Source organism: Haemaphysalis longicornis, unplaced genomic scaffold (genome assembly GCF_048455015.1).
Source record: "Haemaphysalis longicornis isolate Haplotype H1 unplaced genomic scaffold, Haemaphysalis longicornis Haplotype H1 scaffold_6, whole genome shotgun sequence".
In the NCBI taxonomy this organism is placed as follows: Eukaryota; Metazoa; Arthropoda; class Arachnida; order Ixodida; family Ixodidae; genus Haemaphysalis; species Haemaphysalis longicornis.
In genome coordinates, this window is record NW_027526407.1 from 171,974,517 (window position 1) to 171,993,612 (window position 19,096).

The window sequence follows — 19,096 nt, forward strand, 5'->3', positions numbered from 1 at the left end:
CTAAAGATAGTCTGCTGACCAGGGATACTACCAGCCCCCAGACAGCAATTTGGTTATACTGTTTACCGCCCACTTTAATAGCTGGCGCTGCAATACCGCTGAAGGGTTAATGTTCGCACTTAGCTTCTTGCCGGACTTCTATACCTGCCGTATTTTTATTAGGGTTGGATATTAATCGTTTCCTAGAACATAAGCTATGACTCGGCAAACATGGTCACCAAAGTGACCATGTAGCCTACATCTGTTGGTCAGTGTTGTGTCAGAAAAGTCCAACCCGTGGGACGGCTGTGTAAGGCAGTGTGATGCGGCAAACTGCCGCACTAACTATTTCGATTTTTACGTGTTCGTTTCTAACTTCACTTGCTCACCCCACCATTCTTACCGCTATAAAAAGAACGTGCCCTACATTTGAGCGCAAATAGCTCCTTCTGCAAACTTATAATCCTCCCTGTTCAATATACGTGTGCTTTTTCCGGCCAGAGCCAACCGCGCAGTTGTGCATAACACGCCATAGGTTTTAGTGCGGGAAATGAGCTAGCGGGTTGCATGATGATTCCCTTTTTTACTAATTTGTATAGCTTAGTTTAGTGAAGTTCACGTTAAAAGGGGTGTCAGGGTTATTCTAACGAGGCAATATATTTCCAATAAAGAAACTTCAATTTTGTCTCCATGTCCCCTTCAAGTGTCATTTAGGCTTGGTTATTATATTGCAATTATATGATTGCAATATAATAACCAATTGCAGAATATTGCAAGAATATGATCTGCAACAATATGATTAATGATTGAGAAATCCAGCCTAAAGGCAGGCTGCTTTCTGGTTGTTGAAAGCCTAACATGCGACTTAATCTATTAAGCATTCTTTTTGTAAATGACATGTGCACAGCGGAGGCTAGGCTGAGCAGACTGTAACGTTTAAACTCTGATATCGCCAATACTGTGTGCTAGAATCAGGATTGAATCGTTGTGTTCTTTTAACACATTCAAAGCCCCAAGCTATTGAATAAATAAACCCGTCAGCTCTTTTATGGCAATGCCTCCACCATGGCGTAGTGGATCACTTAGAACGCCGTTATCTGGAACTTTGTCTTTTTTCATCTTTTGTCGGTTATTTGCGCCGTATCGATCGTTACGGTCGGAAGTTATACAACACGTGTAGTCGAATAAAAAATAGTTTTGTTGATTAAGTGGGATGCGTACAAAGTTGAATAATTTTTGTACTATGTTATCAATACCGCTTATAATATTGCCTTCCCTGTGTCCAAGAGCGTACATTGTACTCCATCTCACTGACAATTTATACTTGGTGCTTTCAAGCTTCATCGAGTTTCGCTATGTTAGTGCAAGGATATACGAAAGCTCATTTAAAATTGTCAAAATATGACAATTTAATCAAGTCTCTCGCGCCTGATTCCACCATGCCATTTGGGCAGTTTTAAATGTCCGGGATCTGCTTTTTGTTGACTATGCGTTCGGTTTCCGGACTAACTAGCTCATCTATTCTAACTTGAGGTCTTTCGTATTCCTACTCCTCACCAGCTTGTTAACAAAAGTTAACAACCTCCACACTGTGCCAATGCTTACATTTGCTGCTAACGTGAAAGAAATTTCATTTTACCACTACTAAATCAAAATATAAAAGGGAAGACTTCAACTGCCACTACTGCCGCAATACTAGGTCATTAAAGTAGCCCTTTCAGGTTTACACTTGGACAGCTTGTGTGCAAAGCCCACTCTCAGCCTCTTGAACACCTCAAGAACATTTTTCTGGTATCTAAATTTTCAGAGTTGGCTGCAGTCGGCATGTATAAATGATAGGGAACAGTTGGGTTGCACCAACCGAGCGATTAAGTACTTAGTGAGGAAGTAGATTTGGCAGCACATTTTCCGACATTCTGTTATTTTGTTCAACCGGCTGATGCAGGTTGTACAAGTTCAGCTCTATTTTCCGAGGTACATTAGGCTTCGTGCTCTCATTTCAGTCTAGGCAGATTGCAAGTTAACATGTCTAGGCAGGTTGCTTTAACCTGTGGCCTGTGCGTTTCATTAATATCTGTATTTATGCCTTCATGTTGCTGTGTGGAAAATATATTTACGTTGTTTTGGTTTTGTGCCTTCATAATTTATATAAAGAGAACTACAAAGTATTAAATATTTCAAAATAATTCGCAATTTTTACCTAACAAGCATATTATTGGGTTGTTGAACGGAGGCTTACTTTAGTTATTACACAGCTAATATTAAGGATACAAAATGCTATGCTTTTTTTACATTACAGTAATGTATAAATGATACCTATAACACTATCTACGCATATAGGTGAAATCAAACGCTCCTTTTAGTAATCAGATTACCCCTTGCCATAACCGTCTTTCTTTTGTAAGCTGCATCTTTTGCGTTCTGATAAACGCGATATTTCTCTTTCATTGTATAAATAAAGTCTTGCGTATATCAGTAAGGCTTGATGTTGGGATAGTTGTTATCAGTGCATACTCGAAGGAAAAACGCTTTAAAGTACACGGAACAAACACAGAAGCTATTCGACGTACAGAATGAATGAAACGCGATCGAGCAACTGAAGTTTATTCACAACACAAAAAGAAATTTACGCATGATCCAGCACGTTTGTCCAACAGTGTGCACATGCATGGAATTTTCTTTTATTTATTCCGGGGAAACCTTCTTTCCCTCGCTAGCAAGGCAATAAAAGTCGAGCCAACGCACTTGCCCTTTATTACCAGTATCGTGCAAAATGCTCCCAAACTTTTCTGGTTGTTTTATCGTGAGGTTTGAAAGATTGCTCTACAAGAATATTATATTGAGGATTAGACTACAAGAACATTAAATTTTGAGTTTGTAGAATATTCTTATTCGAAGCCACTTAGTAAACCCATTATCAAGTTTAATTGCGTATTCAGACTAGAATACTCATTCAGTATCGGGCACTGTTTTCAAGCTGTCATTGAACATGTGTTTCTCAAACGTAGCCTCGGGGAAGCACATGCTTCGCTTTGGTCTGCATGTCGCGTATACTATGTGCTTATAGGGACGAGACAGGAGCCATTGGCCAAGTTAGAGTGGTAATATTTTTATCTTTATTATCACCACCGTAACTCCTAAATAATTGTTGCCCCACGGAAAAATCGTAGATCCATCTCTGTTAGCGCTCGTCTTGAGAACGCTGAATGTAGTAAAACTAAGAGTACGTTTGGTTTCATTGTTTTTTTTTGCGGTTAAAATTATGTGCAGAGCGAAAATAAAAGTACACATGAAAAGTATTTTAGCTTAAGCAAAATATCGCCCTGTTAACGCTCTGTCTTAGGTGGAAAACGGATGCCCGGTTAGGGGATGTTGGTCCAACCCCTAAGAAGGAATGCATAGCAAAGCCGATCGGCTTTGCTATGCATTCCTTCTTTTTTAAATTTTAAAAATTAATTTTTTTATACTGCTGAGTCGCCATCCTTATAGGCCGAATCTTCATACTTATGTCAATAGAGTTTCATTCCTTCATTATACTGCCAAGATATTCTAACACTTTTAGAGAACTTCCCCACGAAGTGGCATCCTCAGATGCACACCAGAACTTATGTAAAAATGGCGCCAAACGCGCCAAACGTGGTCACGACAAGTCTGAAGTTTCTTGGGATGCGCAGATGTATTTACATTGTTATTTAAAAAAACATGTGATAACGTTTATTTTAGTAATTACTTGCAAATATAGCGCATAGTTGAATTTTTCTGTAGTTAACTGTAAGCCGCGATGGCCCTGAGTTAGTTGAAATCGCATTGCGCATGCATTGTGAAACGTTTGTTTACGTCAGGTTGGTCGCCTATCATTCTGGTTGCACGCACATAATTGCTTTCTTTTTCAACACATTAGAGTGATATTTTAAGCCTGAAGTCCACTGTGCTAGTAGCATTTCCTAGCTTTTCTCAGAATTCGCGCAAAAAGCTACAATTAAAAAAAATGAAACAAAAACTTTGAAGTGCGATTTCTGAGAACACTAATTCGGCTGAGAAAGGAACATTGTGTCTTTAACTATTTGAGTTTCCAAAACCATTTTTGTGTGAGCTCTTCATCAATACTATATACACATTCTGGACCAGAATAAGCTTGTTTCCACCAAAAGTTATTTTTTTATTCACGCTTCTTCCTTTTAAAAAATCAATAAAAGTTATGTTTGTGCTAGGTATATATATTTTTTCAAACTCAACGCTTATGGAAACCATTATTATTGTGGTTCAGAAGCGCCTGGGGCATGTAACACATATAAACATTTTTCAGCCCTGTGCCTGCAAAAACACTTCTGAAAATGTCCATTCAGCCGAAAAAAACTCTAGAAAACTGATATTGTTTAAAGACATAATAAATGTTACCATATGAAATTTTGCACACGGTTAGTACATATCTATTAAACCCATCCTACAAAATGCCATGTCCATAGATCAAAAAGCTGTGAAGTTAGCGGGAAACATAGCTGGACCCTTACGTTCACTATTCGTCCCCCTTAATTTCTCTTTTATTTTAGCAGTCAATAAACAGAATGAGCCTACAAACAATAAAGCACAAGCTAGAATGTTTTTTTTTTAACGGAGGAAGCAACGTGCGGCTATTGTAGTGCATGAGCTTACGTGTCACTAAAATACGCCATTGCGGTTAGCAAGGAAGTTAAGCACCAGTGCTCCTTCATGAGGCTGACCTTGATGCTGACGTGGGGGGACGGAAACCCTACGGTCTGGTAGTCCCTCTCTCCCATTGGTGGCACGCAAAAAGAGGCAAGAGCTTCGGAGCATCCCAGGAAGTTCTTGAAGTCGGTCAGCTGAAACTGTTGATGCAGCCTCTCACCCAAGGTCTCATGTATGCCTCCTCCGGTGCATAGGATCTTTCGCACAGTATGGAGTTTGCGACTTGAGGCACTGATGCTTTGGGACACGGTGGATAAAACTGTCGGAAACCCGCATATCACGTCCACCTTGAAAAACGTGTTTATAAATTTGCATTAAAGCACAAACTACTTGCAGGTGTCCTCGATAACTGCAAATTAGCTTTGCTCGACCTTTCGCTCCGGTTGTCTTGTTTTTCTGATGTATCCACTTTTAAAATTCACAATTTAATTTATTTTACGACTGGTTTTTCACCTCGTCCGCTGCGTAATGCCGAAAAAACAAAATATATGAGAGGTTGAACCTATCTGCAATAATTTTCGCCCTTCATTTATTATTTTTGTTTTGTTTTAGTACCTGCGATATTAAATTAGATGACTCTTATCGCCACTACCAAGCTCTATTAGCAATCCTCACAGGAGTAACTTGTTTCAATGTGCATCTATAAAAACAAAGGTACTACCAGTTTTTCATTCACATTCAAAAATATTCACAATCCTGCTGTAAACAGGATATTAAGATGGTAAACAGTAGACAGAGCGGTTTTATACATATTTCGTTGCGAAAAAACTGTGCCTATATTTGCAAAGGTATAGTGCATGGTTATAGAATACAAAGAATACACACAGCCATCGCTGGATCAGCTACTGTTTACCAGTGGCTCACATATGACACCTAACACATCTATAAACACTTCAAATGTTTTTGAAACAGCGGTAGCTCTGAAACGTATGTTATAAATTTAATCGGGGCGGATTTATATCTTATGTACCGAAGAGAAGTAAGCTTTGTTTAACCGGCATCAATTCTAAAAGTTTTCTCGAAGTCAGAGCCTTCTTATTATAAAAGAGGCGCATACAGCGCATACAAATACGAGCAGTCAGTTTTCGGTGCTAAAACGCTTGAATATTTCTTAAGGTTTGATAAGCTTCGGAATGTTTGTCTCTCTTTCGCTTCATTCTTATCTGGGCGAAATGTGTAGCACTTCCAATCGCAGATTTTTTTACCTTGTGCTTTTCCACAACTTCAGCAAGCTCCGAAAATTCTGGTGTCGTCGATGTAACCACTACTGTTGCACCCAGACAAACGGCATACATTGTGAAATAGAAGCCGAAGGCGTGGGCAAAAGATTCCAGTATCACACACCTGTCCCCGGGCTCCAGGAGATAGCTGGACCTGTGAAAAAAATGCTTTATTTGCTGTGACTTTCTCCAAAGCTTAAAGGTAATTGACCTTGGAGTGTCTTGCTTTTATTTTCTTTCAAGGCAAAACTTCGATGTAGGGTAGATTGATGGCACAAGGCAGAATTCTCGGAAGCACTGTATGTTATCGATGATTTATCTTGCGGAGGCACCAATGTTGTTACCCACAAGATTAGCAGAAGTCTACACAACAGTGGGATTGTTACAGGTGTCATGAATATATTATTATTGGTGCATTTAGCTTCTTCGCTAACGCATTACCTGCCACAAGTGTAACCTGCTGCCCACTATTAGACATTAGTCCTTAAATAAAAATAAGCAGCATTCTTCAGAGGTCTCTGAAATCCCGTTATCTGAATTTTTGCGTATCCGCTTGTCTTCAGTAATCCTAAAGTGAAATGCTCTCTTGAAAAATTTCCTCGAGGTATCTTTGAGCATACACATAGTTTCCAAAGAACAAGCGCTGTTGTGAGTTTATCCGGCTATATATAGCGAAAAAAGCTGACATGACTGCATAGCGCCCTGCTTGGGCTATGAAAGCCGATCATAGGTAAAATAATGAAGGGTAGATGAGTAGATGGGTGTTGAAAGATGTTGAACAGATGGCATATCTCTGTTATGAAGGGCCTTGAGAAGAAAAAGAGCCAGGGTTACGATACCTAATCCACAAACGGGGAGTGGGGGATGCGGAACAATTATACTTAATTATCCACAGATGGCGGGCATCGTGATCAAGGTAAACAGGACGTAGTACATAAATGTAGTATATATTAGGGGGAAACGTCTGTCTACGTATATGCTAATGTCTACAGCTTCTGTCATGATTCTCAGGAATCAGGAGTGAGTAATATAATGAAATAAAGAGTGCTGACGGGAGACTTTAACAAAAAAAAAACAGCCTTTTCGAGTTTTTTTTCTGTTTGTATATAAGGGTAAATGCAATAGGTTTATTTCAGAGGAGATGCCTTGAATGTGCGCTACCGTAAGAATCGATGGTGGCTGCTATTTACGTAGCACTGTTGATTTACGCCAGGTTGGGGTACCTCACCAGTAAGTAGCTCTCCCTGCCGATCTTCTCGGCTTCGTGGATGCCAGTGCAGGCTACCAACCATTACGCAATGTGCTCCACGATGTCATTGTTCGGTAGTGCTGGGCTGGCGACACCCAAAAAGACCGACTGTTTCATTTTTTTGGTGTGACAACCTCTTCCTGGGTCGTCCTTAAGCCATAGCTGGCCACACTGTTGAGACTGTGTCAATCGTTTTAATACAAAAGCTGGTTATCAGTGCCGTGGGAGTACTACCGTGTTACAGCGTTTGGCCTGGAAGCATGTTGCAGGCCGTGCCCCATACAGCAAACAGTGGTGCCTCGACATCAAGTATGGGTTCATGCGGCAGCTTGCGGTCTATTCAAAGTGGGACATGACTGGTGCGTTACCGAACGTTTGCTAGGTTGTGGTTGCTCTCGTGCATTGACAAACAGAAGAAGAGGTTGTAAATGTCCGGCTTACCATATTTTATATAGTTTTTGTCAATACCTCAAGGGTAAAAAACAAATTTGTTAAACTGCGATGTTTTATTTTAATATCTGCTTTGATGTATTAAAAGAAACAAAGTTTGATTTCTAGTAGACTTGCGGCTGTTTTAAGCCATTTTTAAGGGTACGTACACTGCCGACTAAACGAACACTAAGTACTGCAGTGTTTACCTTAAGGGCTTGCGAGTGAGAAAGTTTCTTTTTTTCTGGCGAAATTTGCTCCAAATACATTTCCAGCCGATGTGAAGCCCAGTACGCAGGAAAAATGTGTTGCGACGCTTGACCCCAAAATAATTAGACCCCAAAACCACTTACAACGAAAAAAAAAGCGCTATCAAAAGTGCGCGAGATTGTCATCACGGACGAGTAAATACCAGCTTGTGGATTACTTGCGGCTAGCCCGTTTCCTCACTCATGTATCTGGACAAATATAAGAAAAAAATCTTTTTATTGGTACGGAGTATACCGGGTCTAAAGTATTCTGTTTTATGTAACAGATACAGCCCCATAACCATCTACACGTTCCTGGCAACTGCAGCTTGAAACAACGAGTGTTCGGTTTTTACATTCTATTGGAAGATCCTCCCGACAAACGTCTTGTCATAAAAGGCATAGGGAGACAAAAGGGCACTGCAGCTATTTTCCTAGCTATAACCCCCCCACAATTAGCAAAACAGCCCAGTTTTTTCCGATACTAGAAGATGGCGGACGAAATGTGAACTGAAGTTAGCTGCCCTAACAGAACTTGATGTCAAAGAACCACTGTGCGTTCAGTTAGGTACCGCATGAAACATGACCATCAGGCCAACTGCTACTACTCTGCACTACTAATTTAGTGCTTGCGTAACCAGCCTTCATACTAGCCTATATTTTAATGAGATAATATGCACTAGCCGATAAGATAAAGTTTAAAATATTTGACAGCTTGGGTCGAACGGGAACATCTAAAGATTGTCCCATAGAAGAACAAAACTCTCTGAACAAGCCCAGCGCGAGTAAGAAACGATAACTCAGCCCACCTTGTGCTACTGTAGGCAGCATGCGTAGGTCTCTATTGATCTAGGAAGTATTGGTCGGAAGCCGTACGGCCCGACGGTGCTCTACAGCGTCACGTAGCAAGAAATACGCGTAATTCACGCAATTGACAGCGCCCGTCGCGCCCATTGTTGACCGTATGCGAGGCACGCCAGTGAACTCTACATACAGACACGGCAGGTACTATAGATGAAAGGGGTGGTATGATGTTCCGTGCACGAGCTGTCTCAGGAAAGTTTTGTAGAGCAAATATCAAACCCGACTCGAGCTGGGATGCCATCGGCTACGGCAAAGGCAATCCGAAAGAATCGGTGGCTGACAATTAGCGCCTTTTTGAGTGTATTGCGCTTAGCGGTATTCATGTCCTCTGCAGGGATAACGTTTGAAAGCTTATGTTTATTAGCTGCATAAAGTGTACGTCAGGATTAATTGATTACAACTAGATTTGTGCTCACAGGCTGATAAAAATGCAAGAATTTAATTATCGATTTATTGAATCCTTACCCGTCCTACTAAGACCCTTTGCGCAGGTATACGCATGTAAACAGGGACCACACAGCACAGCGGAAAATAAATTTGTCAGGTGAGGTCGACAATTTGTGACATTAGAATATAATAAAAATAGATAAATAAATATAAATTGTAATATTTTTCATTGCAGTTTTATAAATTACCGGCAGATATTCTTGCGGTAGTCATCTACACTGAACGCTCGTGTGCAATTTCAAGCACTCTACCCAGCTGTGTCACAAAGCAAGGTGTTTCGCGAAAGAGCACCAATGACTAATGGAGCACGCCGGATGTTGAAGCGGAAGTTAAAAAAAAAATGCAGCGATTTTCGTACGAAGCATGCTCTAGTAACTCTTATTTTCCAAGCCTTTCGGCAGAAAACAGCTGCATTGAGTTCATTTACTTTGTAACTGGAATGAAGTTACTCGTTGCTCTTCTAGTCTCCGCTGATGGCGAGAAGAGCAGCACTGCTCTATGCGGTGTTTCGTGGAAACAACGGTACAAAAGCCAGGATCAAGCACGCCTCACTTTTGTTCCAGTCCTTGCCAATTTTGTGTCTATGTTGGCTTAGCATGAAAGAAAATAGCTTTCTTATTTTGATTTCAACGTTTCTTGATTGCTTGTACATTTCCACCTAGATGTGTTGATACCACGAGTTCCCTTACCAGTCTTCTTTAAATTCTCGCAGGGCTCCTTCAGATCCAGAAAGCGGAGTTGTTAAAATCGTATGCGGGATTTGAAGTGGGAGTTTTGAATGAGCTGTGTGCCAGAATGAGGAATGCTCACGCTTTGTGAGGAATCTTTTGAAATTACCTGAGCGTAATGATACTGGAAACAAAGGTGAAGTGGGTCGTCACAATCGCCTTCGGGCTCCCTGTGCTGCCCGATGAGAAAGAGATGGCAGCCATTTTTTTCTTTGGATTCATTTGAGGGACGTCGAAAAAAACATTACGTTGAATGCTTCCGAACTCCGACACAGACACGAATCCAGGAACATCACCCCCAAGCACGAAACATTTCTTGACCTAGGAAAGAAGGCGATTGAATTTCATAACCTGCACTGATGAAGTATGGCCTTGTATCATGCTTGGATTTTACAATTACGTGTTGCCGCAAAGTGAGCTCTCGCATTTGTTCGAAACGATGCACAGCGAAATCCCTTTAATCTGCTAAGCTGAGAACGTACAGCAGCTTGCAAAAATATTTCGATATATGCCTTGCATTTAGGCCTTCGGGAGCAAACACCTATCGATACGCTGTTCAGAGAAGCCAAGGTAGCTGTCTTAACTGAGAAAATATAACTCCAACGACTGACGTTTTAAATTGGTCAATTACATATGCGCCCAAAGCAACAACCTACATAGCGTTGCCCTGATCAAATGACTACATAACTATGCATGGCAAATGCCATCTCAGTACATATCTTGGATAACTTCCAGCCGTAGATAGTTATCCAATATATGCACATTAAATGAACGTGAAGCAGCCGCAGTTAAGCTATATCAACAGCACCACAGAGCAACAGTGCAACAAACAGCGCCATGCTTGCTGCTGCGACATAACTGTAGTCCTTCCAAATTTTATCACGGTAATTGCAGAGGAGACTGCTAAACCGCCAATACAAGCAGCCGTACTTTGCTGATTGTACTGATTTGGACGGTACCCCAGTCAATTCTGTTTGGTCTCTAGGCAAAAACCGTAAATCGTGGGCAGTTTTTAAAGAGAAATCATTCTTAGTGGGACCTATCGCGTACCAAGGGCCGTTTGGCTTACCGAAAAGCTCTGATAAGAGCTCTGGACCCACGTTGCATGCGTGAAACCGGGCTGCCGGTGTGTCAAAACGGGTACTTGAAAATCGAGAAAAAGGAACGGTTCAAGATAATACAATACACGCATCGATCATGAAGAAGGGGTATCATAGTATGCCTCTATCTCAGCCACCACGTATTGGTATACATTTAGATCTTTCGTATATGCTTCTACTTGGTGTGAGAAAAAATTGTCGCATGGGTTCGTTCTTCGTTTCCGGTTTGGGTCTTCGAAGGTTGACGATAGATTGAGTGCACCCTCAGCGAAGGTTCGACGCACTTTAAGCTTTCGCGCTTCTCTCAACTTTCTTTATGAAGGGATGGTAAATTTCGTATTTGTTTCCAGTAGGCAGGGAAGGTTTCCGAAAAGGGCTTTCTTCGAACCAGATAGCCTTTTACAATTTTCTGTGTGTCTGGGCCTGTTTGTCTGTTTGACTCTGCTTGTTTAAAGGATATCGGCAACGATTTCTTGTACATTTTGTTGTTAAAGCTGAAATGCTTTGAGAACATAGCCAACAAGCCTATTATAACTTTGAACACATGGCTATGAAAAACCAGCATTTATCCTCTGCCCCCATCAGATAACTTGAAAACGTACTCCAAAGATTGTGTGATTGTCTTCCCTTTCTTGGTCTGGAATTGTTTTCGCGCTGAAATGACTTACTTCAAGCGGTGCTGCGGCTGTTCGCCGGCTCCTTTTACGTTACAGCAATAAAGGCATTCAAGAGCCACTTTGAAGAAGATTGCCCCAGAGTCAAACCACAGTCCAGAAGTCGTATCTGCTGGAAGGAGCTAACCATGCAGTGTTTCACCGCACTCAGTCGCTCGCCAATGGCAAGGGGTATATTAAATTACGGCGCGGACAACTGCGCTCACGTATGAGGTGCAGCCGCTGGGGAGCAACAGGCTAGTGGGTCCTGTGCACAAAAGCGATCTCAAAGCCTATCACGTTCGCACTGGCGACGACGAACAGGTGATAGCGGAAGCAGAAAGTGGGAGTCCATTTTCTAATGACAGAACAGCCGGCGATAGGGTTCACACCCATCGCTACGACATGAGGATGCGGAGTATCTACTCCCCAAGAATCCAAGTCTAACGTGGTTCTTCCGCGGAGCAACCTGCAGCGACGCGGAGTTATCGCTTCGAGTTCCCTCGCGCCATCTGCCTGGTGGTGCTAAATGTGGTTTCGCGCTTGAGCGTTCCGAGGCCAGCCTGGGCCTGCCGAGCAGCGGGCCTTCCTGGTACGACCAGGGAGGCTGTGGCCGCGGTCTGGGGGTCCTGTTGACCTTCGGAGATGCGAGGCCACTGCGGTTCGCCTCCTGGTTGACAGAGGAAGCCTGTTCATGGGTTGTAGGCCTGCTGAGCTCCTCGGGGAGTTGTAACCCTGGCGTGCAGGCGTCGGTGGGCACGGAGTCTACAGCTCACCCCTGGGCTTCGGGCTTCGGTGGACGCCCGTGGCCTGGGTTCGCTCCGGACTGATCACACCGTGTCTACATTTTTGGCACGGGCAAGCGGAGATCCGGAACCGCGAAGCTGTCGAGAGAAACCTGGCCGTCGCGAGGAAACCTGCGCCGTGCCTATCGAGAACGTATCCCTGGTGGCGGCAGCGAGCGGGCGGCATGCCGCCGCACCTTGGCAGTTCTCGGCCCAACCTCTGCCGCACAGGGCAGCCCCAGACGCCAACCAGGGGTTCGATATCCCCAAGAACAGCCTTCATTGACGGGCCCGTGCCCCGTGTTTGAAAGGGGGGGGGGGGGGTGGACATGTGGGGAGCGCCTCCGCAACCGTTGCCGCAGGCTCTCTCCCAAGTACCTCCTCACCCGATGAATATTCCACCACGCACCACCGACGCGCGCACCTCGCGCCATCTCTCGGACGACGAAATCCCCACGTCTTTGCGTCCGATAAAATGCTCGGTGGGCGAGGAGGTACTCACGTATGCGGCGACGGCTGCGGAGGCGCTTCCCGCAAAATAAAGCATGTCAAATTACTCAGAGTTAAGGAATATAGATATTTGGGAGTGTGGGGAAACGAAGGGGACAACTACTTAAGGACTCACAAGGAGCAACTTAAGGGTATGGGAAAGCGAAACGCAGTTATCATGAAGCATAGAGCTCTGTGGGGGCATAACGAATGTGAAGTAGTGAGAAGAAGGTGGAAACGAGTAATGGTTCCGGGTCTGACATTTGCGAATGCCATACTCTCTTTAAAATCAGACGCTCTGGCAAGACTTGAAACAAATTAGAGAATGGTAGGACGTTTCGCCTTAGGAGCGAATGAATGAATGAAACAAATCTTTATTAAAAACAACGCAGGGAAAAATTACACCATCTTCCCGTGGGGAACCCTGATGAGGATGCGAAGCATCATGGGGGTTCCGTGTGGTTCCATTGTGTTGCCGTTATGTTGAGTGATCTGGTGTTTAGTAGCGCCAGAGGGAATTCCGCGTCCGGGTCCACACCGGTGGCAAAGGTACGCAAGTACTGTTGTGTGACAGTGAGTAGGCGGTGGTTCTCGAGGCGCCGAAACTCGTCAATCATGTTCTTGTTGATGTTGTCGTTTTTGTGGTAGAATCGGTAGTAACCGTCAGCGTTGGTGAGGTAAAGGTTGTTGACGTTGGTGCACCGGCTGAGAGCAACGTACACGCCCTCCTCTTCGCAGCTTGTCTTCTTCTCCTTCTTCTTATTCAGCTGTTCCCCTGCGGGAAGAAGACGACGGTGGTTGAACGCGAACCTACCTCGTGATAGTTTAGCAACGTACATGCCCTCCTCTTCGCAGCTTTGTCTTCTCCTTCTTATTCAGCGGTTCCCCTACGGGAAGATGACGACGGTGGTTGAACGCGATGCTATCTCGTGATGGATTCTTTGGTTGGCCAATCCCTAGGGACATCCTGCCACAATCATCAACAGAGGCACTGCGGACGGGGCACGGACAAGTGACATGGCCCTGAGCAAGAGATGCTTCCCATCTAAGCATTGGTGAGGTAACGGTTGTTGACGTTGGTGCACCGTCTGAGAGCAACGTACACGCCCTCCTCTTCGCAGCTTTGTGTTCTCCTTCTTCTTCTTCAGCGGTTCTCCTACGGGAAGATGACCACGGTGGTTGAACGCGAAGCTATCTTGTGATGGATTTTTTGGTTGGCCATTCCCTAGGGGCATCCTGCCTCAATCATCATCAGAGACGCTGCGGACGAGGCACGGACAGGTGACATCCCCCAGAGCAAGAGATGCTCCGCATCTAAAACAACTAACGAAGCAGTGCAAGGAAATATGTGCTGGGCGTCGTTTGGATATCGAGAAGAGCACAGTAAAATATGTTTTGAGAGGAGGTTGAGAGCAATGAATCAACGTAGGTGGACAGATAAAGTTTTTAGGTACCTATACATAACAAGTGTGTACACGCAGTGGCTAAGGAAGACTAGAAGGCTAACAATGAAATACGGAAAGAACAGTGGAGAATCCAAAACAGCAAAGGTAATGAAAAAAGAGGCAAGGCAGATTGAAATGAATAAATTGAGAGAAAAAATTGAAGCTAAAACGTCGTTAGAGTTGTACAGGGCAGAGAAATTAAACATCAGAAAGGAAATTTTCTACGGTAATTCCAAAGGCAGTGCTTTGCTCTTTTAGGCTAGAGCAGGTTGCTTGCGAGCTGAGAGCTTTTTGGGGAAGTATACTCAAAATGATGGGGTATGCGTGGTCTGCAAAAAAGTAAGAAACTAGGCCGCACATAGTGTTAGAATGTGACGGTATATATCCAAATTTAGAGGGAATATAAGGCTTCCAGAAGCCCTAGGATTTAGGGGAGCACAGAGGGAGTTAACTTGAAACTTGTCGAGGGAACGAAAAGAAGATTAGAATGCTGGTGGGCGAAAACCAGAGAGGGGATTATTGCCTAGGACAGCTACCGCCTGTAGCAGAAAAAATTAAGTATTTTGTGCCTAATAAGTTTTCTCTGACTACCCTAAGGGCAGCCGTAGTGTTAAACGAAGAGTGTAAAATATAGGTATATTATTTTTTTTCTCAGTTTTTTTGTAAGATGACACGTTATCACTCCGTAACACAGGGGATACCACTATCAGTGATCACCATCATCATAATCAGCTTCTGGAGGCCCTAAAGCCATGAATAAAGGAAAAAAAGTGTCTATAGGAGGTGCACTGCTGTCCCATTCAAGCTTAAATTGTGATTTTATTTTGTATTAGCTGGGTCATCACATACGCAAATTATAGTAGTACTGTCCAGGGCTGTCAGTCGTATAGGCTATGGAAGCGCAGCATGAGTTGTGCCTCGTCCGGTAATAATTTGGTGGTGTTTGGTGCCTTGTTTTTTACTCTGTTTTCTTCTGAAAATACCGGCTAGTGCGGAGCCAAATCCAAACACACATAAAAGCCTCTATTGAATGTATACCACAAGTTATCTTGGAAATAATACTGAACTTCTTGAAGGATACAAACCTTTGTGACTTCTGCTATTTTCCGCGAGAAGTTTTAAAATTTTCCGCTCAGGCGAAGCTGTGGTCGGCACGCTTCGCAAGTCTAGGTCCGGCTGCTCACTCACTCACTCACTCACTCACTCACTCACTCACTCACTCACTCACTCACTCACTCACTCACTCACTCACTCACTCACTCACTCACTCACTCACTCACTCACTCACTCACTCACTCACTCACTCACTCACTCACTCACTCACTCACTCACTCACTCACTCACTCACTCACTCACTCACTAGGGGTGTCTTATATATCAGTGACTGAGCAGAAATCTTTGCGAGAAAAGGAGTATTTCAGTTTTCGGCAGGCAGTGCCAACTCAGTACGCAAGGAGCCGTTCAACGCCTTGAGGCGTTCGGTTCCCGCTCACAAGGACAATTGCATACTACACTGCGCAGTCCTTGTTCTCCCTGCTGAAAATCTTTGAATTTGAGAAGAATAAAATGAAATCAAAATTTCCCCTCATCTTGGCTTCTTTTTTGTATAAGGAGGTCACACCGAAGCAGCGGAAAGTGCCAAGCGCGAGCATGGTAACTAGAGGCCAATGTGTGCCACCTTGGAAATACCTCGGCCGTCATTATTGGCTGTTGGTTGGTACACGTGAGAAACCCGCAATTGCTTAAGCTCTGGAAGGCCGACATTGGGCAATGCGGGGTAAAACCCATTGCCATGATAATGCCTATACCTAAGCACCAAGCTATTTCCATGCACTTTTTCGTCTTTCTGGTCAACAATTTTGACCAATGGCTGTACTATCAGTTACCATGTGGCCTGATTTCGGTTTTATATATGCCATTGTACAACACGTTATTGAATGCTTGCAGCACGCATTAGTTAATTTAACTAAGCCAACTTTTACCATTACCTGAAGTGAAAAAGCTACTGCATACCTGTATTACAGGCAGCGCATCAGCGCGTCCAGGTTAACTTTAGAGATATCATCATTTACTTTTTTTTGTTGCTTCTACAAATCTAAAACCTCGCTTCCAAAGAGCAAGATCATCCCTGACTTCGTGTAGCGCAAAAAACGTACAAGGACAGAAGGAGGTTACGGGCACAATTTCGTTCTGTCCTTGTCCGTTTGTTGCGCTACACAAAGTCATGGATTACCGCTACCGATTAGTCCGAACCCAAACCGTGCTAAGCACATCCCGTTCTATAAAGTACACTAATTTCTGGCTATTTCATGGTGGCTGTCGCGATAGCAATAGGTATGGCATCCACAGTCCGCTGCGAGAGGGTTCCAGTTCAACAAATTCATTCGAAGGCGTCTTCCGCATACAAAAAAAAAAAACGTTAATAATGTTGCCTAAATGGAGCCATCAAATGCCAGCCAGGTAACATTAGAAGGGCAAATTTTTTGTATTAATTCCAAATAAAGGTGCTGTTGAATGGCAGCATAGCTGTTGTGTTTGGAAGCAGACTACGATAATTGTTTCTTTTAAATTGAAACGCCAACCTTCTTCAAACAATCTGTGAAGCGTTGTGCTCCCGATAAGAACGGAAGGTGCCTAGTTTATTGTACATATACCCTCTGCTCCCGTCAAAAAGTTTTGAAATTCACCAATAAGAATCAAGTAAGTGCATCATTGTGGTATCTTCTTTTTGTACCACTCGAATTGCACCCGCCTACTTCAGATGAACATTTCTTTCATAAGCGATGTAAAGATAGAAAACACTGACAGATAAACATCGTATGCTATGAAAGTTGTTACGGAGTGAAGTCTAATTGCTTATAACATGACTCTTTTGAAAGTAGCGCACCCTAGGGAGCCGTACGCTGTAAGTTACCCCCGTAGTGCTTTTGAAACCTTAAGTAGAAAATTGGAGAGAGAGAGAGTACACCTGCGACCTAAAATAATTGGCGCTTGGCTTTATCCTTTGGTGCATAAAACGCAAACATAAACTCGCCGAGCAAGCCAGGTTGCAAGTATAGTGTGCTATATCGCAAGCATACTAGGGAGCTCGCCTTGAACGTATGGGGCGACAACAGCTTAATGGTTTTTGTGCAAAAGTACACGAGGGTTTAGCCGCTTATTCGGTGAGAGAACTTTTATTACTTCTCTTTAGAAAACAAGGAACACTTTTTGACACGAGATAGCCCGGAAACCCCGGAGCTACCGAGGGGAATTTCCAGTCAATTTGCCAGAGCCAATGGTACACACTTGAGGGACATTCTAGTCTAAACATTAGAAGTTTGGCGATTGCAAAGTAGCAAACAAGTTACATTCTCCCAATTGGCGTGTGCCATCAGGGGGGTGGGTTTGGGGGAACTGTTTTTTACTTATTTAACAGACTCTACGGAACAGACTCTACGTTTTGTCTCTCAGGTCCCAGCAGATGTAAAGTATGGAATCAACGATGTGTTGTTCCACTACCACCTAAAATTGTTGTTTTCGTCAGATCTAGTGCACCTAATTTAAAATTGCAGTTTTATCACAACTGGGTAATGTGACTAAATGCTCACGAATCTTTTATATTATTGAACGTAGGCAGAACACGAAGTAGCCACAAGTGTCTCTTCCAGTTTCAATTTGCTACCAGTGTCCACGAAGGCATGCACAGAAGGTAAAATGTAAAAACTAAAAATATAACGCCTAAATTGCAGTAACAGTTCATTCGAAATCAACACAAACCGCTTGAAATCGAGAGGTTAAGGGAAGCCCAAATGGTGGGGAGAGGCCCGTCGCGGTGGCTCAGTGGCGAAGGCGTTGCGCTGCTGAGCACGAGGTCGCGGGCTCGATTCCCGGCCGCGGCGGCCGCTTTTCTGATGGAGGCAAGAAGCAAAAACGCCCGTGTGTACGAGATTCGGCGCACGTTAAAGATCCCCAGGTGTTCAAAATTAACCCGGAGCCCTTCACTACGGCGCGCCTCATCGCCTGTGTTGCGTAGGCGCGTTAAACTCTACAATCACTGAATCAAATGGTGGGGAGACATGTTGCAATAAAACGGACGACTGTTTTTGCGTTATTCCGCGCAGCGCTGTCTATTCATTCACTGCGTTCTTGAACATTCAGGAAAAGGCCATGGAATTCCCGGTGAAGTCGGAAGTCGACAATGGACTCCCATTTTTGGACGTGCTTGCCAGCAGATGTGATGGAGTGCTTCCACGCTTTCGGTACACCCTAAATGATCAGCGTGTACAGAGAGGACACGCACACTGGCCGCTACGTAAACGTTCAGTCCGGTCAGCCTGACGCTCACAAAAGGTCGGTTGCTGCCTCCCTGCTCAACCGTGCGAACCACATTTGCACCAAAGCAGAAGACCGTTTCACGACTTGGACAGGGTGAGAAACGATTTATCGGCATGCGGTTATCCCACGGCGTTCTTCGATGGTGTGGAACGCTGCTAGTCCTGTTCCGTCCGATTGTCTGATCTCCGACCAAGTAAGCGTGTGATGTACGCTACGTCTCTGCTGCAAGCAAAACGGTGACTAGCGTTTTGCGTGGTTATGGCGTTGAGGTGGCACATGTGCCTGTGGGTAATCCGAGGCACGCACTCGTGGGCGGTAAGGACAGGCTTCCCGGATAATGGTTTTCTGGCGTCGTCTACAAGATTACCTGCGCAGATTACGACTGCGCATACATCAGTGAATTTGGCAACTTTAAACAGAGACGAAAGCAGCATCA

The 19,096-nt window shown here is 43.9% G+C and overlaps 1 protein-coding gene across 1 annotated transcript in view; it reads right to left on the reverse strand.

The window, feature by feature from the left end:
• LOC144142064 (luciferin 4-monooxygenase-like) overlaps nucleotides 1-19,096 on the reverse strand; it is a 33,529-nt gene that overhangs the window by 1,029 nt on the left and 13,404 nt on the right. The window contains exons 6-8 of the mRNA XM_077673492.1: nucleotides 9,981-10,192; nucleotides 5,892-6,060; nucleotides 4,701-4,973 (exon numbers count right to left, since the gene is read on the reverse strand). Coding sequence (XP_077529618.1) covers nucleotides 4,701-4,973; nucleotides 5,892-6,060; nucleotides 9,981-10,192 — 654 coding nt within the window. The remainder of the gene's footprint in view (nucleotides 1-4,700; nucleotides 4,974-5,891; nucleotides 6,061-9,980; nucleotides 10,193-19,096) is intronic.